The 21,623-nt window shown below is 48.9% G+C and overlaps 1 protein-coding gene across 2 annotated transcripts in view; it reads right to left on the reverse strand.

Moving 5' to 3' along the window:
* The window catches only part of PLD1 (phospholipase D1), a 66,256-nt gene extending 46,399 nt beyond the window's left edge, over nt 1–19,857 (reverse strand). For both annotated transcript variants that reach the window (XM_075031392.1, XM_075031391.1), the window contains exons 1-5: nt 19,717–19,857; nt 1,878–2,063; nt 1,413–1,540; nt 1,008–1,153; nt 61–169 (exon numbers count right to left, since the gene is read on the reverse strand). In XM_075031392.1, coding sequence (XP_074887493.1) covers nt 61–169; nt 1,008–1,153; nt 1,413–1,540; nt 1,878–2,031 — 537 coding nt within the window. In that variant the 5' untranslated portion in view covers nt 2,032–2,063; nt 19,717–19,857. The remainder of the gene's footprint in view (nt 1–60; nt 170–1,007; nt 1,154–1,412; nt 1,541–1,877; nt 2,064–19,716) is intronic.
* Nucleotides 19,858–21,623: the final 1,766 nt, after the last annotated feature.

Genomic DNA, 21,623 nt, shown 5'->3' on the forward strand with positions numbered 1-21,623 from the left:
ACCTCAGAAGCCCCCCCCAGAGCATCCCTCTGACCCCCGCACACTGAGCCGGGCACTTACCCTCCGGCTGGAGAAGTGCTCTTCCCGCACCGTGCTCTCCGCGGTGTGCGGCAGACTCGGCATCTGCCTCGGTTCGCCCCTTTTGATGGATTGTCTTCTCACCGTGTGACTGGAAGGAAAAACAAATCCCGATGTCAAGGCTAAGTGCCATGAGCATGTACATGCCTCGATACATAACCCTTCTTCTGCAGTGCTTTTATTTTTCCTATCTGAGCCCTTAAAAACTGAGATGGGTGGGCAGGAAAGCAAAAAAAAAAAGCAAGCATGGATTCATTTAAGAAGCCAGTGTGCTGCAACTGGCTCACAAACAGAAATACAACACAGAAATATCAGAGTTTGATTTTTTGAGCGTCCCCTTCTGCCCTTATAAGGCCAGGGAGCCTAAAACCTATTTTTAGGGCATTATGTTCTCCCAGCCCTTAACCCCTGATAATTTCACCTCTCTAATATCACCTCCCCACATTTCTCCACATCAGGAGGCTCTTGCCTCTTCTCTTCCAACTTCTCTTTCCCCTTATGCTTCCAGCCACCCCGAGCACCAAGGCCAGCCTGGGCAGGGGTGACCACCCATGCCAGGGACCCCCGTACCTCCCACATCCAGCCCACACTGGCAAAAAGCCAGAGCGCACCAATTCCCATTAGCGTTAGCATAACGCTTCCCCAAGTTCGAGGCAAATTCAGCTCCAAAGCTGATGACCTGGGACCCAACGTGCTTTCTGCATCAGCAGAGGGATGCTTGCACCACATAGACTACGGCTGCTAAATATGTAGAGATTAACTATTTTTATTATAGCTGCTAAATATTTGTAGAGACTAAATTCGTCTGCCCTCTCCTGCTTCCAAGCGAAGTAAATGGGATCAGCGAAGCCAAACTGATATGCTTTTAAAAGAGAAGAGAAGATCACATCTTCCCAAAGCCCACCGCATCCGCAGGGCTGCATACTCACCTCCTGGTAGGGATAGGGATGCGCACGAAGGCTTTGTACCTCAGCAGCTCCCTGTGCAACTCCTGGAAGTGCTTGAACTTCCTTTTTACCTGCCAGGTGAACTCATCATGGGTAAGCTCGATGGTGTAAACGTTGGGGCTCGGTACCTGCAGAGGAGACCACCACCACCACAAGGGATGCAGCTTTCTCTCGTTCAATTTTACTTAAGGATCATTCTGTCTCACAATTTCTTGTTCGGCTTTATTAGGTTTTATAAACAGACAGGTAACCTTCTCTCTTAAGCCTTCGCTGAGACTCAGGCATTCCTGCTTCCTCAGCCCATGAACAAGCACGCGCAAAATTAGCCACAAACAGCATTTTTACACAGTTTTATGGAAATCAAATGAAATTTCTGGAAGTTCTGACCTTCTTTGTGGAAGTAAAGCGCTCAACTTCCAACACGCGCACTCGAACAGGACATCCCGTGAGGTACGTCTGCGTGCCCGGCTCTTTGAACCCATGGGTGTGATAGATGGCAGAGAAGGGAATGCACGCTGGAAGGACCACAAACCCCGTTAGTTCAACAGCCTCGTAATGAGCAACGAGGGCAGGAAAGCCAGCAGATAGCTGCAATACTTTAATATGGGAGTATTTACACAGCAGTGTTAATTCCACTAAAATAGACCAGGTTTTATTTAAGAGAGCTTAAAGACCAGCTTTCACAGAAGGACTTGAAGAGCTCAAGTGCTAAGAGTAATGCCTCCTGGTCCTAAACCAGGGTCAGTGGCTAGGCTTGGTAAAACCACTTGGATTGTAACCTATCTGTCAACAGATTATCGGTTATTAAATCTAGGCAGGACACAGGGCAAGAACGTACGGGTGTCAACTCACCGGTGCCTTTTGGGTCATTTAGCACCTCCGCGTCAACCTCCTCCCCGTCGAAGTGGAGCTCCCTGGTGTCCAGGCTCTCGATGATGTTACTCATGTCTGCAGCGATCTTCCTCAGCGTCAACGTAGCTGCATGGCTGTCGGCTCTCAGGGACATGTCAGGGACCCGCGCACTGGAGCCACGGGGCGCTGGGGAGGAGAGGAAAGAGCAGGGCCATCATCATCCCCTCTGCAACGCCTTAGCACAGTGGGGCAGAGCGAAACCCTCCAGGCCCTTACCCGCATTCCTCCCAACTATTCCCATCCTACGCCCCTGTTGCAAAACCCTCAGCCCTGCAGCTGCAGGAGACCAACGCCCAGAGCAGAGAAAAAGCACAGGTAGCTTCAGGCTACAAGAGAAAATTTCCCCCAATGCCAGCGACCACCGGACTCAGACGCTCCAGTTGTACTTTAAAACAGAAACTACAGAATATTTCACTTTACAGCTACAAAAACCTGCAAGGGGTTGGTTCTGGCTTAGAAGTACCTTCACATCTTGATTTCAAAGGGAAAGCAAGGAAGTTTCTGCATCAACTTGCCTGATCATCTCGGCTAGCTCTGTAATAATGACGATGCACCAGAAAAAGCACAAACCATGTTGATGCCTGGCCAAATCCCAGACTTAATCCACACGACGCTGCGTTTCCCAGGTTGGGCTGCACGGAGGAAAAGCTCACTCAGAAAACCAGCAGGCGTTTTTGTTAAGTGTTCTTCCTTTGATTGAACGAGCGATATAAGCTCCTGGCATTATTAAGATTTCCTCTATTTCTATGCACCTTACACGAATGCCCGTGGTATCAGTGTGTCTCCTCCTCTCCCATGGCTCCATCCTCCCAGCAGGCTCAAAAATCACAGCCACAGGGAGCAGAGCGAGGGTCAGGGGCACCCTGATGCCTACAGAAAGCCTGCGAGCAACACAGGTGAAGGCTGCAGCTCGTCCTTGTGGCTCCCCCCTCCATCAGCCCCCCTCAGGGAGCTCGAACCCCTTATGCAGCCCAGGTGGCTGCAGGGGACCAGCCCACTGCCCCTTCGGGATGTGACAGTGGGCACTGGGAAGGCAGTGGTACCTGGAGAGGGTTGGGCACTGATGACTACAGCACGTCCCACCTTTATTCCCCATCCACCCATGCCAGGAGCCTGAATCAGGACAAAAACGGGGAAGGAAGAAGAAAAGAAAATAAAATTAGGGGAAAAAAAATAAAATTAGGGAAAAAAAATAAAATTAGGGGGAAAAAAAAAAAAAGACGTGAGGCACATCCACTAACACTGGCACAAGCTTTCAGCGCTTGTGAGTTTTTGCCAAGCTGCTTCTTCCTCCTCCTCCTCCTCCAGACTCTGCAGCTCACCGTGGGGCTGCGGACCCAGCTGCTGGTCCCTGCACACAGTCAAGAGACAGCTTCTGGGCATCTCCGTGATAAAAAGTCCCTTCGATCTTTGTTCTGCTCTGCAATAAATGTCACAGCTCGACAGCTATGCTGAAAAAAATACGGACGGGACAAACTGGCAACATTTTACAGAAGCCAATACAAGGATGCCCATTTATACTCATGGAAGCTCTTACATTGTGTGAAAGAATTATAAAAAAAAAAAAAATTGCGACATTTCTGATGTTAAATTCTGCAAAGTACACTGTGCAATTATTCTTGAGTGAGCTCCATAGAAAGAACTGGAAATGCCGTAATTTGGAAATAATTTAACATTTTAATACCTCATGTGTTTAGCTGCTTTTGAAAGAACATTCTTTGTTATCGTTTCCTCTTGAAACAAGTACATAATTTTATTACTACATAAGGCTGGTATCATGCAAGCCCAAAAACATGTTAAAATCAGCTGCCTTCAGACATTAAAAAAAAAAAAATCCTTTTGCACACAGACTTGAATCAAGAAAAACTGGGTCAATCTCTTCTCTTATACCAAAGTAAATGCAGAATCAACAGCTTCATCTCGGGAGCGAGAGCTCCGAGGGTCTTGGTGGCTCTGCCACCTTCCACCAGTGGCTGGGAATGCCACCACAGCCCAGAAGGGTTTAGGACCGGACTGGGGGATCGCTGGGCTGGCATGTCACTTCAAGAGATCCACATGAATAATTCAAACACAGACCCACACACGTATACTCCTGGCTACCTCCCTCCCCTTCTGCCCTGGGAGGGCAAAAAAGGAATTTGCATTAATCCTCACAGATAGAGATACACCGAAACGTGGGACGACCAAGCCACTGATGTTACCCCTGCTCTACCCAGTTTGCACAAGCTCCCTGCAGCCAGAATTTGGCATTAACGCTGCCCCGCACCTCGATGGAAAACCAGTTCTCGCTGTCAGAAGCTTTACACTTTACCTATTACTAACAACATACTGCAGGGGACTGGAATTACTCAAGAGAGCATAAGGTACATTTTTATTTTCTTCTAGCAGTGAAGTCATTCCACCAGATATAGACTGGCTTCGGATGTTTGATTTGTCTCCCTAGAAAGCAAGCTTACAAAAATAGCATTCCCAGGAGGAAGGCCACACCGCCCGGCTTTCCCAAATAACCTCAGGGGGTTTCAGGGGGAGCCCAGAGCTGCCCCAGCGCTTCCCCGCTCTGCACCGACACATACAATAAAATCCTATTTCATTTCCCACTCGGCACTCCACGCAAAGAACTTTTTTGCCCATCTCCAGCTGGAAATAAAGCACCATCTTGCTTTGTACTTCTTCCGTCTGTATTCACATTTAGAAACAAAACACAGTTTGGGGTTTTTTTTGGCTCCAGTCTGAAGAGATGCTCCCGCTTCACGGCAACTTAACGCACTTTCCAAAAGGTTTTCCACGGTCAGAGAGAACACAAGCCCAAACACACTTTGTACGTGCCGTGCCAGCAGTTACACTTGAAGGAAACCAGCAGACAAATACCACATCAACAGGGCTGGAGGAAGAGCGGGCGGACAGGAGCCAACACGGCAAGCGTGTGCATCCTCCCTCCTCCTCCTCCTCCCTGTGCCAGGTACAGCCGGGCTCCTCTTGTCAGATTAATTGACGCAGTCGGTTAATGGATAAACAATTAACCAGTGTATGCAACAATTATTTGCTAAGGAGCACAGCAGGGCTGCATAACTCAGGATTTTTTTTTTATTTTTTTTTTAAAGCTAAAGCTGTTTTCACAGCTGGCACAGACAAGTCCTAGGATAAAGCACAGTCCAAACTCGGACCCAAGTCGGTCCCAGCAGCAAGCTTCACCCCGTCGAGATTAGAGACAGATTATGGGCTCGAGGGGGAAAAACATGACTTGCCTATGGCCCTGCCAGAAGCCCCACGACGCCAGGCAGCGGCTGAGCTCCCCCAGAGCCGGAGGACACGGGGCAAACCCAGCCCCAGGCAGGGAGGGCAACACGGGGGGGTCAGCTGGAGAGATGGGACGTTCCACCTCCCTCTGCAAGCTTCTGCAAATTGCTTTATACGGCTCTGCTGGGTAAGAGCTATTTCACCTCTTGGCCAGAGTTTCCACGCAGACGCTGTCTGCATTCCCATCGGCAAGCTGAGGAATGCGCCTCGGGTTAATCTGCCACAGGCTGGGTGCAAACACATGCCAAACGCGGTTATCTGGGATTCAGCGGCAAAATAGAAGGGCTGCACCAAGAAGGCCCCGTCTATCCAGTGCCACTCGCTGCTGCCACTAATGATGGACTGGAGAATGGGCTCATAAAACTTGCTGATAATGTCCACTTTGGAGGCTGCAATTACATGAAGGACAGAGAGAATTCAAACGATACTGGCAAATTGCAGGAGGGTGGAAATAATAGGATGAAATTTATTAGAAGCAAGTGCTACGTTTCAGTATTTGGCTGTTGCAGTCCAGGATAGCAATTAGGCAGCAGTTGGTTAAAGGAAAAAAAGAAGAGGGAAAAAAAAAAAGAAAGGAAAAACAAGAAAAATAGCCAGGGTTCAGTGGGTCGAGAACCGGCAATCCGAACAAAGGCACAAATCGTGCCAAAATGCACAAACAGGGCTACTGCCTGCAAGCCAAAAAGGAAGATACGGCGCAGAAGATGAGAAGAGTCAGCTTTAAAGCACTTGACCCATGAGAACACAGTCTCCGGACTGAAAGAAGAGACTTGTAGGAAATGCGACAGCAGTCTGCAAGCCTGTAGAAGACTGCAGCGAGCAGGATGGACAAGAGATAATTGCTCTGAACTGCAGGTTTAAAGCAAAGACTAGGGAGAAAAACCCCATCTGATGGCAAAGGCATGGGACTGTCCAAGGAAGAGTCCCCAGGGCTGGAGGTCCATAAGGACAGGCTGCCCTTATTGACCTTCCCGGGGCAGGGGAGAAAGAACAGACACCCCGGCTCCCTCCAGAGACCCCCAGCACCCACATACCCAAACCTGCCGCATATTAACAGAGGGAAGGCGCTGCTCCGGCTTTATCTGGCTCAGTCTGCCCGGGGAAAAGCAGCAAGGAGGAAAAACCAATGAAAAAAAAAAAAGTCAGCGGTGAAGGAAAACTTTGGAAAGAATAAACAAACAAGGAAAAAAAAGGGATACAGTAAAAAATTGAAAGAGGGGAAAAAAACATACTAAAACCCCCACAAGCACTGCTGACACCGCCTTTGGTCAGCCCACTTTTTGGATTAATTATTTCCTCTTCCAAACACAACTTAGGCTTTCTGCCTCCCTTCCCCAGGCTGCCCCCACAGTGCTCGGGCCCCAAACTTCTTGAACCAGTAAAATACATGCATTGGAAACAGGGACTGCACCAAGAATCAAGGTTTCAACTACAGGAAAAATGACTGTAAAAATCAAAATTAACTATATTAATCCCTGAGCCCTTGTGAATATATTGCAACCCCCTAGCTCAACCCTGCAACTTTGCAAGCCCAATATCTATTTTTGTTATTTACCATTTTGGTTATGCTTTAAGCCCAAGTTATTACTTAGGGGATCATATGACAATCCCAGCCTTCGCTAAAGAAACGGTTTTTCTACTTGTTGCTGTGACAGAAAAGGACTTAACTGCAAGGTTCAAGCAAACGACTTGAACTTCACTCGCAGACTTAACTGCAAGGTTCAAGCAAATGATTTATTTGAACTTCACTTACAGACTTAACACGCCACTATTGCAGGTTTTACAGATACAATGGAGGAATGCAGTATTGCCATTTTTTAAGGCAAGAGTAGTACATTATTACAACCACAAGCAATTCACAGACAACCACAAACTTAAAGCATAAACAATATTCACTTACCCCTCCAGGTAAGGGCTTTCAATCCCAGGGAAGTTACCTCGACCGGTGTCCCAACCAAAGAGGGAAAGGGTTTCCTTCACAAGCCAACTGTATAGTTGAAGTGACTACCCTATTTCCAACCTGAATCTTAGAGTTTTTATCCCCTGACTTGTGGAATGGTGTGTATGACTATGTCTGAGTGGATTATGATATATGCCTAAATGGATTACGTATATCTGAGTGGAGTTTCCCCTTACCTTTCCTTTGCTGGTCTGTGATTGTTTGAATACACAAGGTTGTCATATGAAACTGAAGCTGAAACCCTCCAGGTTTTGGGGTTTTTTTACCTTGCTTCCTCAGCAACTCTATAGTGGTTGGATTGAGAGTCAGGGCATACTATTTGTTACAGGACTTCAAGGCTCGGTTCAGGTTCTGGTTCTTTGAATGGCGCAGCCACCGCCCTGTTTAGTTTAGGGTTTATCAGAAAACCCAGGGAGACAGGACCTCAAGGCAACCCAAGGCTGGGTCGCTTTTGTAACCCCCCATGAGTTGCCTGTGTGCACTAGACACAGTGAAACTCCTTTGTGAACTATGAGCTGGACAATCCACACAGTTGCACAGGACAACAAAAGCACAGCTTTAAAGGCATGGAAACCAGAAGGCAGAAAATGCATATTTTAGTAAATATTCATGAACAGTCCTGTGTTTTGAAGACATTCAAGTCCTGATGTAATAGCACAGACTACCTAAAATTTGGTCAGCCTAAGTTTATTCTCTTACATGTATCGTGGCAGACCTGCAACGACCTCAGATAATCGCTGCTCGTTAACGAGATTATGGTGCTGAGGAGCACCATGCAGAGCTATGAAACCGAGAAAGCCTTCATTTGGGAAAGAGAGGAGGAGGGAAGAGAAAATACATCCAGTAAAAACAGGCATTTCCCTGCTAACGCCTCCCAGGGTTTGATGCTCTACATCAACTCCCATCCCCACAGCGAGAAACGCTGTAATCTCTCAAAATTACCCTTATTCCAGTTCTCATGACATCTCTCCCACTACAGTGACCTTTTGGCAAGGGCTGTGACAAGCAACCTCTGTTCCCATCCCTGGTTTTCGTCCCGCCAGCAGCGCCGGTGGCGGGACCCACGCGAGCCTCCCTGGCGGCTCGGGCTAAAACAGGGCAATGAGATAACATTATTAAAAAGAAAAAAAAAAAAACCAAACCAAAACAACACCCAAATGACTTGCACCGTGAATTTCCTCTCTCCTCCTGCTGCTGCCAGCAGCCTGGGTGCCATACAGGCACTGAGAGCCCAGACAAGATGCCAAGCAAATCCTATGCACGATGCCCTCAACAGCTATTTGCCCTGCCTGGTGGCGATGAATCTTTTCCACCTAGATAGTTCCTAGTTCATCACATTTTAAACCCAAAGTTAGCTTTGGACCACTCCTTCACAGAGAAATACTTTTGGCAGACAAGAGCCCGTTCTGAGGGGTTATTTGCATCCCCCAGGAGAAGCCAGGCTTGTCATCACCCCCGGATTTATGCCCTGGCACACCTTCCTTCCACAGTCCTTGGCAAGTGTCAGATCTCCAGCGGGCAGCCGGGAAATGTCCCCCTGGTTTGGGGTCCCTGCCAGCATCTGCAAAGAGGGTCCTGCTTTTCCAGCCCAGGAAAACCACATACCCATACCTAGCAAAAAAGACACACACTGATTTTATTCTTCAGTATACCCTCTCCCACTACCTAATCAAAATCCAAGGGCTCTCATGGGTAGCATATTACATTCCCTAAGTATGAAATTAAAAGACAGCGGGCTTCAAAAATGCTCAGCAATGACTTAACCCTGCTCTTAAGTTCAGTACACAGAAGCCATTTAGCCAGATGAGCAAGTGGCCAGCATGGCACGTGGAGACGTCTCCTGAAAATCTGCCCTTCTGGGTGCTCATACTACAGGGACAGCACAAGAAGGTTAGGGCTTATTCTTTAAAACACACAAAACAACTCTTGAATAAGAACCAAAGCATTGCTCCCACCCTGGAAAGATCTGGAGCTGGAAAAGAACTAAAGTATGAATCCAAATCAACAATAAACATCATGTTCAGACATCCTCCTGACCTAAATTTCTTATCTTTGTCCCAATCCTGATAAAACCAAAGTATTTTAAAACCCTGTTTCCAAAACAATTATTCTCACAAAGTTCCTACATTTAATAGTAATACCTCTAAAAGCAGGAGCTAATTAGCACTTCCCACTTTAACGACTGCAGCACAGTTCTCTGGTCCTGCTTTATTGATTTCCATAGTCCTTTCCACGTGAGGCTTGCTGCCAAGCCACGAGCCTGCTCGGAGGAAAAGCTAAGTCACGGGAATCCACACGGCTAGTTTGCAACAGGGGATGAGACGCTTCAACACTGAGATTGCCTGGAAATAACAGGTAAATTTGTGGAAGTCCCTGCTGCGCTCTCTGTACCAGGGCAGAGCCCCTTCTGCCCCTGCCCTGGGTTCTGCAGCATCCGTCCCCCAGTGTTCGTGCTAGGGAAAATACAACAAAAAAAACAGGCAAGTCAAGGGAAACGATGAGGTAAGGCACTGGTCATCACGGCGGGCAGGGCTGTCATTCCGTGGTGACTAACCCACCGCCGTAGTCAGAAAACCCCTCCGTGCTGCCTTTCTCCCCACACCCAGGACCAGCCTAAGCGTCAGGCGCTTCCCAAGGACTCATTTTATTTGCTTTCCGGAACAGCAAAAGGAAAAACATAAACATCCACGGATGAGCAGCGGCTGCTGATCTCATGCCGACGTGCTGGTTGCTCCTGCTCCCCGGCAGCGCACCCCGAGCACAGCCTCCGCTCTCCCGGGGAAGCCGATCGTTAGGTATTTATCAGTGATTAATGCCAGCCCTTCACATATTTTTTCATTGCCGTGTTTTGGATTCCTCGGGCACGGACAAGAGCGTACAAGTACGGCACCGGCACCTCGTGCTGTGCATCCTCCGTGGAGCCGCGCTCCACCCCAGCATCACCCCAAACTCTCCCCTCCGATGCGGTCACGGCACACGCTCCGCACCCCTAAACCCAGCAGCACCGCGCACAGCACCCTTGAAAACCAGGACAGGGGATGCCCGGAGCCTCCGGCACCCGGTTATCTACCCCAGAGACCCGCTAGCACTGTAGCTTTGGTTGTGCGAAGGGAACCAGGTGGCACCACCGTGGATATCGGCATCGTCTCGGCATCCCCAAACCCCGCGACCGAGATGCAACGGGGAGCGGCCAAGGGAGTCCCGGGCTGAGGGAAAAGAGGGGCTGGAAAAAATAACCCACTTGGAAGAGCACAAACAGGAGGAAGGTCAAAGGATGCAGCACTTCAGAGCGCTGACAGACACACCGAGCTTGGCACGAGGCAGAGACCATGAAAGCTTTATATAAAATCCTAAAAGCCAGGAGCTTGCCAGGGCGATAGCATAATGCAGAGGACTCTTGGAGTAACCATCTCCACAACGATCGGAGCTGACGAGGACCCCCGCGGCGCTCGCGGGATGGCAAGCATTGCTGCCGTTCTTATATATAGTTGAACATGTCATATAAATGCAGGACATATTTTCACGATCTAAACGTATAGATGTCTATGTGGCTGATGTCATCGCTCCCCAGCCCTGCTCCCTGCTCTACACCAAGGCAGAGAGCGCAGGTACGTGTCAGGAGGTCACCGTCCCTGCTCCGGCTGCAACCTCCTGCTTATTGCCAAGTTTCCATTAAGCAGGAACATTATTTTTCTTTTCTCCTCCCGCTGTTAAAAAACACGTGTGAAAGCACATGAAGGTGCTAACTTTTTGTTGACCCTTTATGTGACTTGCTCAAAGAAATGAGAAATTTCTCAACAAGGAGCAGCAGATTGAGACCGCATATTTTTTACTAATAGCTTATCGCTTTGATAAAATGCCATTTCCATTGCCTTGATTTTTTTTTTTTGCTTGTTTGTTTTAATGGAACTCCTCAAATAATTTGCTTTGGAGAAAAAAAAAACCACTCGGCACGAGCAGGAAGGTAGCACCACAGATCAGAACTCGGAGCGTTCCCATGCAAGCAGCAGCCGAGTCCAGCTCCCTCCCCTGCTTGGGGGGTCCAAGGCACGGGCTCATCGGCTTCCCCAGGGGCACCACCAGCTTCAAGGACAACCCCTGCAGGGGGACCACCACCTAAATTTTGCCACTGCTTTTGTCCCTCTTAAAGAAAGCCCCCAAGCACGTCAGGTTGATGGGAGCGGGAGGAGCTGCGGCACCCTGGGGACACCACAAACCTCCAGTCGTCCCAGTGTGGGGACGTCGCGGCTCCTCTCTGCTCCTCGGTCAGCGCCCCGCTGTCTCCCCGTCCCAAATGGGACCCCGCAGCACCTCGAGAGCGCCGTCACCTGCTGTCCCTGCCCAGCGCAGGGACAGGTTTGAGCCACTGGTGCAAAGCCCCATGACACGGTGCAGCCACCTGCATCGCCCCGAAACGCTCCTGTACCCCTGCCTGCAAACCTGGATGTAGCACCTTTCCAAACTGAAGCTCCCTAATGGTTTTTTTTTCTTTTTTTTTTTTTTTTTTTTTTTTTGAGCAATGCTTTTAAAGACCTTTCATGCATTCTGGCTAATAAACTCCACTAGAATTTGATGTCTCCATTGTCAGCCAACTTCCATTCTTTACCCTACCCCTAAACCTACAGCGCTGAATGACCTCAGCTCCCACCGTCGAGCTGGGACACCCAGCACCCCATCTCCATCGTACAATACGGCATCGTGCCCAAAGAGCCAGCAACAACATGTGCCAGAGGAGACGGCAGGCAGGCGCATGCCTGCTCCTGTTCTGCATTTCCAAAAGCAGCTGCTTATCCCCAGCCATGGCCAACAGCAGGCAGCGACACGGGTAAACATCAGCCCTTGGCCACCCTTTCGCACCCAGAAATCTCCCACCAGTTCACAAACAGCTTCATCTGTGGATCTAGGATAACATTAAGGCTTCCCAAGAACTGCATCTTCCTTCTCCCTGGCCAGCTAAAGCAAATATTCGAGAACTTCCAGTTTACAAGAAAAAAAACAGTTGGCTTGGGGAAGCCCCAGGGGACTTGATTTACCAAAAAATTAATTTTTCTATACCAACAAGTGTTTGATTCATTATCAGAATTAAGGATGAGCAAATAATTACAGAAGTTCGGTTCTGATTTCACGAGTAACTCTGGAACAAGGGCTGAGGTTTCAGATAGGTACCTGCTGAACTAAGATCAAAACCAGGCAAATTCAATAGAAAATTGCTCGTTATCAAGAAGTAACTTGCAGAAACACAATAGCTTTCCTATGTTTCTTGCTTAAATACAACTAAACACCTGCAAATTTATGCAAAATAGCTCATTTACACACATTGACAATACTGACAGCTTCCTTAGAACAAAATAGATGCCTCAGATATTTTTTTTTCCTCCTTTCCCAGAGGGGGGAAAAAAAAAATGCCTCCATCAAGCCAGCACAGAAGCACGCTGACGGCAGGCAGTGAAAGATGATGCTGTTGTCTGAACTCAAATCGAGCCTCAGCTGCCTCTTCATTCCTCTCCCTTACCCACGTAACCAGACCTCCAGCACCTTACAAGCAATGCGGGTGTCTGGACGAGCCAGAGACACCGTGCAGCTCTTTCTCGTTTTGCGAAAATTCCTGTACAGTATTTTTCCACACGTTCCTAGAGGAAAGCAGAGCGTTAAGGTTACGACTTACAAGCTTAACCCTCCAGACCTCAGTACAAAGATGGGCAGTTGCACACAGTGAGCCAAAAATTAAATATTATTTTTTCCTCAACTGCCTTGATGTCCTGGAGCAGCGCTGCTCAGAAAGGTGTCTCCAGACAGTTTTCTACGTGTACAAAAAAGCTGTTTAGCAGAAGAAAAGCAATAGCTTTGGGAGAGAAAAAAAAAACTCTCAACGGGTTCAGACAGCAGTTCCCATCTTGCCGGTTGTTTCTCCCTGTGAATAAAATGGCTCGTTTGCCATAATTGCTGCCAAAACTCAGTGGGATCAGGTCTAACCGCAGAAGTTTCAAAGCCACCGTGAGTCATCTACTATTCTTTTTTGGTAAGATTTAACTCTGGGTAGGACACTTAAAAAAAAAAAATCAATCCATTTGCAGGAAACCTCTGTCATGGAAAAATACACTTCAGAACATCTCATGGGGACTACATAAATAGACATTTAGAAAAAGAGGAATGAGAGACCAAAGCATTTCTTTCCAAAAAGACTGTGGTGCACAGCCTGCTCTCCAAATTGCTTCAGCATCCCCTTAGCTGTGACAGAGAGAGGACAGCTGAGTTTCCTGGGAGACCTCAGCACCCACAGGCGCTTCTCACCACCCCCAAGAAAACACCAAGCAGGGCAGATTTGTGTTCTTCATGCAAAAGAGTCGACTGCATCACATAACCGCACCTTACTTGAACAAAAAGAGAAAATGCAGGCCCAGAATATCTGCTTGTTTTACCTCTTGCATGGCACAAAGTTTGTTGAGAGAGAGAGAAAAAACTTTTATTTTTTAAATTAAAAACAGCGAGGTTGCCTTTAGCCAGGTAGTGGGGGTGCAGTTACACGGCCACAACACCCCAGGTTACCGAAAGTGTTGGAAATGTGCGATTAATTACTCTTGCTCGTTTATTTTTACCGCAGGGATCTCTGGAGGCTGCAAGCAGGAGTCAGCCCAGCTGATGGTGAGAGAAGCCTGTGCTGCGAGATGCACCCAAGAGCGATGCAGCTAGCCGTGTGTGTTCACAAGAGGGCTGCGTTCGGGAGGGGGGGGGGGCGGGGAATAAAGACCAGGGAGGCAGGGGAAGAACAAGAAATTAGGATTTCTGATTAATAAAATCCTCCCAAAAGTCCAGCTGGTAAAATGAGGAAAGCTTCTGGGGAGCGGCTCAGCGATGCTTCAGTGCTGGTGGCTCAGAGGAGCCCCAGGGCACGTCACCAGGACCGGAGAAAAGCCAAAAAAGCAAGTTCCCGCACGGCAAGACAACCAGAAACGCCAACTGGCTGTGAATCACGCGCTTGCACGGGCTTGGACAGAGGCCGTCAGAGCACTGCTCTGTGGGACATTGTCTGCCCCATACTGCCTTTTGTCTCTGCGCGCTGGAACGCTCGTCCCAGGGAACAGCGGTCCCTCGGTGCCCGGACCACCTTCCCCAGCCATGGGGATGGAGCTGCCAACATCCCCCAGAGATGGGGAGCAGCATCGGGATCCCCCTGCACCCCCCGACGGCCATCAGGGAGCCCCGGGAAACAACAGGCGTTTATCGGTGGGTTTATCTTATTTAATCAAAAAAGCCCTCGTGATGGATGCGCACATGAGGGCTCATTCCGCTGGCAGAAATAAAAATCTAAGATAGGAATCAGGCCCACTCACAGCTCGACCTGAAAAATGCAATCAAGGAAAGTACAGTTTAATTCTTCTTCCACCAACAGAGGTGTAAGCCAGAAAAATAACTCCCAACACCGTGAATATTCTGAATATTTGCTGCTGTCAGTATAGCCTAAACAGGACTCCACACCCAGGGAAAAAGACTCTTTCTTTTGAGCAAATCTGCAAACAGCGATGAGGTTTTCCATCCCCTCCAGCTCTCAGCTCTGCACGTCCTCTCTCGGAGGCTTTCCATACCCCACCCCAGCCTGCCCAGGGCAGACGATGGAGGGATGCTCTTCTGCAAAACGTCCACCCCGTCACTATCCACATTGCCTTTTTGTTACAGCCTTTCTCCCTACTTAGTCAGCTCCTTAGGGCAGAGGACCCTTTCTTATTTTATCTATGCCTTCTCTGCCAGAAAAAAAGGGATTGAGGAGGAAGAGGCAACGTTATTACGCTAAGATAACTAATGTGAACTGACTACTTTGCTGTCAAATCCTACTAGAGGTGAAGCACAATTTAATTTCCTGGAGCTCAACATGGTCAGCACTGCATCCCCAAAGCGCAGTGCAAAGGAGGAATTTTTAAGGGAAAAACAGAAGCACAACCAACCAAAGAGTAGAGGTGCGAGCGCCGCACGCAGCCATCACCAGTCAAGCAGACACATGCCAAGGAGATGCTGCCGGGTCCATTCCCATCCAGCCCCACTCTCAGACCTGTTTTCCTGGCAACAAAGCAAGCACGTTAGCCCGGTAAGATTGCTATCTCAAGGTGATTATCTCCATATCAAAGTCCTACGCGTCTTTTTGGCAATAACCCCCAGCCACACGCCGCGTTGTCACCCAGCACACCGCGCTCGCTGCCAGACCAGTGCCAGGTCCTTCTGGTAGTCATCCCATCCCTCTCCCTCACCCCCGTTTTTTAGCAAGTTTTCCCTCCCCAGCGCCTATTTAGCCCGGTGTGAGCTGGAGCTGGTTTTAAATCACAAGTTTTTATTCTCAGAGACAAAACTCGCCTCCCTGCTGGCGAGGCAGCAGGACATGCCAGGGAGGGGGGGGATGCCCGGCACCGTCCCAGCTCCTTTTGGGGTCCCAGCTCTCCAGCGTGGGAGCAGCAACCACCAGACAGCATCTCCCCACCTCCCCGCGCTAACAGATGGGTGCCCAGGCGAGCCGTCTGACAAGACACGAGCCCCGCTCCCGCTTCGTTACATAAACCCCCAGGTTCGGGTGTTTATCCGCTTTAATTCTAGATTCCAGAAAGCAGTAAATGCCACCGCAGTGGGTGGGCACGAGGAGGGAGGGATGCGCAGAGCGCTCAGGGCAGCGGCGATGGCACGCGATGCCGACCCCAGCGACTCGATACCTCCCACTATTGCTGCACGGAAACAGAGAAAACCGAATCCTGAAGACACAAGTGTGTGTATAGATGTATACAAAATTTATGATCTGCAAATCCACATTTCTCTCCTGTTTGCACAGGAGCCAGGGTAAGGATGCACGTCCCCTGCCCCAAGGACCACGGCTGCCTCCTGCCACCCTGGACACCCTGTGCCAAGCAGGTAGGGGAGCAGCATGGCAAATATTTTGTAAAGAAAAGCTGGCAAACAGAGCTTTTTTTCCCCCCAGTCCCTCCACCACCCTCTGCTTTCCAGGGTGTCTGCAAGCGTGGAGTTGGTATGTATATCTGGCAGATGCTCACAAGTCCATGAAAGTGAGTGGCATGGCAGGGGTACCTGGCTAAAAATTGTTTTTGTAATATGTACATAAAACCAAAAACTTTAAATTGATAATATAGTATATACATAGCTCCATCCTGCAGCTCAGCAGGGCTGAGGTCTGGCCCTGCAGAGCCAGCTGCAAAGAAGCCAGGCTGCGTGCCAGCTATTCGCACATCCCACATCCCAGAGAGCAGAAAAAGCACGGCAAGCTGCACCTGAATATGGACCCAAAAAACCCCTTCTTTTTTAGCAAAAACAACAGCAACAAAAAAAAAGTTGGCCAAGGTTTTGTGAAGGGAAAGAAAAAAAGTACCCAACCGCACCTTCCATCAGACACATTGCCGTGACCAAATCTCTCTCAGTCCTTGCAAGGAGAGTTTCCAGGGCACAGGGCATGTGAGAGCAAGTTAAAAACACATCATCAATTGTCAGCCAGAGAATAGGAGGAAAAGGCAGGCAGTGCTTGCTCTCGCCCTCCTCCCTCCTCAGCCTCGGCTAAGACCAGGTGGTTGGTGACTTTAGAGACTCCAGCAACTCAACACCCAGAAGAAAATCAGATTGCTTCCTCAGCTCTGTTATACACAGCTTTAGGGCCACTGTACAATGCTCGCTCCCACTCAAACTTTTTTATTAGTATTATTTTTTAAATGACTTGTTTCAAAAGAGCTGTTCCAATGTGAAATTAAGGAACGACCTGTTTGCAGCAAAGGCAACAGGAGGGTTCTTCTCAAAATGGAGCATGATGGCTTGCTGCAGAGCTCTGAGGCTCCGGTTATTTCAGAGCCTGAGTTTCTCCTTTGGTGTGTTCATTAGGTAGAGATAGAGAAGATAAATCTAGAAGCCTGTAGGAACATTAATAACTGATATCTTCTTTCCGATTTCATTTCAAGGGAATAAAATTTGTGGCAACACTGGCAGTTAAGTGCATTCCCCCGATGCTTCTTTCCCTGAAGATTTGCTAACTTGCTTTAAATCAATTACCAGAGAAGAAATAACTGTAAAAACCCAAGTTCAGTTCATAACTAACAGATAGAGGAGACACAACTGCACTTCTTCGCAGGGTGTATCAAGGAAGAGATTCCTCAAATCACTGCTAGAGAGCAGACCCACTGTAAAACACAGGATCTTTCCTTCACTGCAGACACACCTGCAGTCCAAAGAGCGCTTCATAAATCCCAGGGGATAACAACATCAAGTTGACACAAGCCTTTACACTTTGCTACTATTAAGAAAAGCAGTAAAGATTTCTAGGTGAGGTATGGGATTTCAGCCTGCTTCATGAAAGAATGATTTCACCAGCAAAGATCACCTACCTAGCGCTTATAATTTTATTTATATATATCTGTAAAACAGTATCTTCAGCAGTTTAAAGAAGCTGCAGTTCTCAACCCAGCAAACTCTTCCTCAGCTGCGAGAGCTCAGGAGACACCTGCCAGCAACAGGATTATTTGTGGCAGGAGTTCAAGCCTCTCAAAATAAAAGGAGCATCGCGGCCCTCAGGAGAAGTCACTTTATTTCTTCCAGTAAGACCAGAGCCTCAGCACTAATTTTCAATAATCCTGAAAAGGAGGACGTTATGTACCTGGACAAAATTAAATGTGCAAATGGATATTTAAGTGAGGCTGAGACCCTAGGATCTTCTCCAAGTAGGAAAGTTAAATCTTGGCAAAAGAAAAAAAAAAGAATTAAACAGATGTACCTCTCAATAAACTTCCATTTAATCAGCTGAACCACAGCCTACAAGAATCTCTGTAAATTTGAATAGGTCTTTTCAGAGGGATCTGGTTTTTTTTTTTCCCCCAGCCTGTTTTGAGAAACCTCGACCCTCTCCCCCGGGGAAGCTGGGACTGAGCCTGGGGCTCAGCCCCCCTGGCCAGCTAAATCCTGCACAAAGACGGGTGATGGGGATGCCGTGGCAGTGCAGGCATGGCAGCTCTCCCATGTGCTGCACCCTCAGCCCTGGGGAAGGCCAGGCACACTTTCCCACTGCAAAAAAACCCTGATTTTACAGGTTCGGTGGTATCTCACAGCAAAAGGATGGGAGAAAGAGCCCCTTTCAGCCACAGGTGAGCGCAGGGCTTGGTAGTCACACAAGGGGGGCTGGCGGCCAGCATCCCAGACTGGTGCTCAGCGCCCATTCCCTGAGCAGGGATCAGGGATCCCAGCATCCTTGGGCAGCGCTCAGCATCCCACCGTAGCACTGACCCTGAAGGAAAAGGCTTTCTGGATATTCACGGTAAATACAGCGCAGACCGATGACAAGCTGAAAAGGTAGGGTAGCCCAGGGGCTTAAACTCAGAGCTTTCCAACTTCTGGCAAAGCTGGGCAGGATTTGGCCGTGAGACCCAAGCCACAGAGCTAACGCTCCTGGGAGGACGATGAGAAGAGGCGGTCAGAAATTAAGTTCCCTGGTTACCTGCGAGCCTCCGGCATGAGCTCACACCATCGAATGCCAGTGACGGGACGGGAAGGAAAACATGAATTCTTGAGTGATTAAAGACACTTGAAACAAGCGTTCCCACCCCCTGAGCTGCAAACAGGGGCAGCTATGAAACACAAACGCCGTAGACAAACAGAGCATTTGTCCCAGCGGCTACGGACGCGCCAGCCTTGCCTGACATCCCATTACTTACAATTGTCAGCTGAACGCCCGACTAACCGAGCTTCGTCCACCCAATTAAACTATCGGCGTTTGTCCCCCAGAGAGCCACGTAACTCTAACGACTCCAGCGGCATCGCGCAGATTTATTTCAAGGACGGCTTTGGAGACCGCGTAGACCTGGACACGGAATGGGTATTGTCCTGCTGTGTACAGAGAGCCCGTGTCAGCCCTGACCGAAACGCTCCCAAGCTCAACGGAGCTTGCACGGGCTTGAATCGTTGCCCGGGTCAGATCCGAGGCATGTTGGGGCCGAAGATTCCCAACCTCCTGTACCAGGGAAGAGCATCGTGCCAAGTCAAGGAAAAAAAAAAAACAACAAAAAACAGCGACAGGCAGAAAAAAAGGCTTTCATTGCAAGAAATCGAGCCGGCAGCTTGGCAGAACAGGTTGTTGTCAGCCGGCGTGCCGGGAAACTCTTTGGGTTTGTCCCGAAACGGCGGCTGCTGGAAGGGACGGGGCCGAGACACACTTTCTCCAGCTCTGGAGCCGCACACCAGCCAAAGACACCTCAGAAAACCCTGAAGGTCTACCGCCTCCCGGACGCAGAGCCCCAACGGCCTCGCTGGATCCGACCGCCCCCCCTTTTCAAAGCACGAAAAATTAGTTAAGTCACCCCAAGACGGTCCCGGAGGGCCGATAAACGCCTCCCGCTGCCGAGGCTGGGCGGCAGAGCTTTGCCAAAGAGCCCGAGCAGGGAACCCACTCGAACGCTTGAGAAACCGCCTTTTTTCTCCTCAGAAGCGCGCCCAAACCACCCCCCCCACACACACACAACCGCAAGCGACCGGCAACCCCGGCTCCTCCGCACCAACCTCCTGCCCCGCTGGAAGGGGCCCCCTCATGGTGCCGCCCGGGCCGGCGAAGCCCCTCTCCCGGCCGAAGCAGCGGCGTCCCCGCAGCCGGAGGAGCCGCCCCGCAGCCCGGCCCCGCCGCTCCCCGGCTTCCAGCATCCGGGCCGGGCCTCCCCGCAAGGCGAAGGGAAGCGGCGAGCCGGCCCACAAGGCGCTCCGGCCTATGAGAGCTTGGAGTGAAGGGGGAAAACCACTCCCCGCCGCTTCGGGGGACGGGGGATACTGGGAGGAGGGCTGGGGGGCCGGGGGGGGGGGGTGCTGCCCCTTTAGGGTGGGCTCTTCTGACTAGAGAAAGGGCGAAAAAAATTATAGAAATTCAAGAAGTGATCCATTAACAGCGAGGGGCTCTTCTGATTAGAGAAAGGGGGGGGGGGGGGATTAAAGAATCAAGAAGTGATCCATTAACAGCGAGGGGCTCTTCTGATTAGAGAGAGAAAAAAAAATTTCAAGAAGAGATCCATTAACAGCAGTGGGCTCTTCTGATTAGAGAAAGGGGGAAAAACATTAAAAAAAATCAAGAAGTGATCCATTAACAGCGAGGGGCTCTTCTGATTAGAGAAAGGGGGAAAAAAATTTAAAAAAAAAATCAAGAAGTGATCCATTAACAGCGAGGGGCTCTTCTGATTAGAGAAAGGGGGGGGGGGAATTAAAGAATCAAGAAGTGATCCATTAACAACGAGGGGCTCTTCTGATTAGAGAGAGAAAAAAAAATTCAAGAAGAGATCCATTAACAGCAGTGGGCTCTTCTGATTAGAGAAAGGGGGAAAAGCATTAAAAAAAAATCAAGAAGTGATCCATTAACAGCGAGGGGCTCTTCTGATTAGAGAAAGGGGGAAAAAAAATGAAAGAATCAAGAAGTGATCCATTAACAGTGGTGGGCTCTTCTGATTAGAGAGAGAAAAAAAAATTTCAAGAAGTGATCCATTAACAGCGAGGGGCTCTTCTGATTAGAGAAAGAGGGGGGGAAAAGAGTGATCCATTAACAGCGAGGAAAAAGTCTGCTTTTTTTTTTTATAAAATTTCAACTCCACAGCCCTGTGAGTTCCAAGGACTCAAAGCGCTTCGCTCCCCACTCCTGCAAACGCAGCTTTCACAGGGAGCTCAGGTTTTTTCCCCCCCTTTTGTACTCTTCTCATAGAAGCCCAAGTGCTTCAACAGGGAGAAATCAGTTTTCCCCCACCACCGCCAAGAAGTGACATTTGGTGAGGGGAACAAATGAAAAAAAAAAAAAGGTCTGTGCAAATTAACAATGAATTAAGTACACATGCAATGTTATTTTTAGCAGAAGACAACCTAGTAATTATGGTCACATATTGTTTGTATCTGAGCGGTACTTGTCTGCATTTTTCATGTTACTTCCCATATGCCCTTTTTAATATGCAAAGAAGCAGATTTTGTAGCGAGAGGGAGAGAAAATTTTCATGCTTATAGAAGCATTGAACTGACAAGGAGAGAAGCAAAAATCCTCCATACGTTAAACAGCTATAACACAGTCTTGCATGCTGGTAAAACACCTGAAACCTGTCTGCAGTACTAGAGCTTCCACCGCCGCAGCTGTACAGGGGACATCTTGGGGACTTTTTCCCGGGAATTCAGCATTCCTGCTTCTGTCTCTACAGCACGATTTCAATAAGGTTGTTAGGATATTTTTCTTCCTTAAAGGATTGATTATTTTTTTTTTTAAATAGTGAGGAACTGAACCATGGTCCTCAAATCTACATGAGATAAATAACCCAACTTTGGTCACTGCTAACGCAGAGACAGGCTCTACCCGTGTTCTGGCAGTGCAATATTGAAGTTTCTCCGCCAGAACAGTACCTGCCTTGGCTATGGGCACACCTGCAGCACATCGGCTTAGCTCATTTGCA

Source organism: Buteo buteo, chromosome 7, assembly GCF_964188355.1.
Source record: "Buteo buteo chromosome 7, bButBut1.hap1.1, whole genome shotgun sequence".
NCBI classification, from domain to species: domain Eukaryota; kingdom Metazoa; phylum Chordata; class Aves; order Accipitriformes; family Accipitridae; genus Buteo; species Buteo buteo.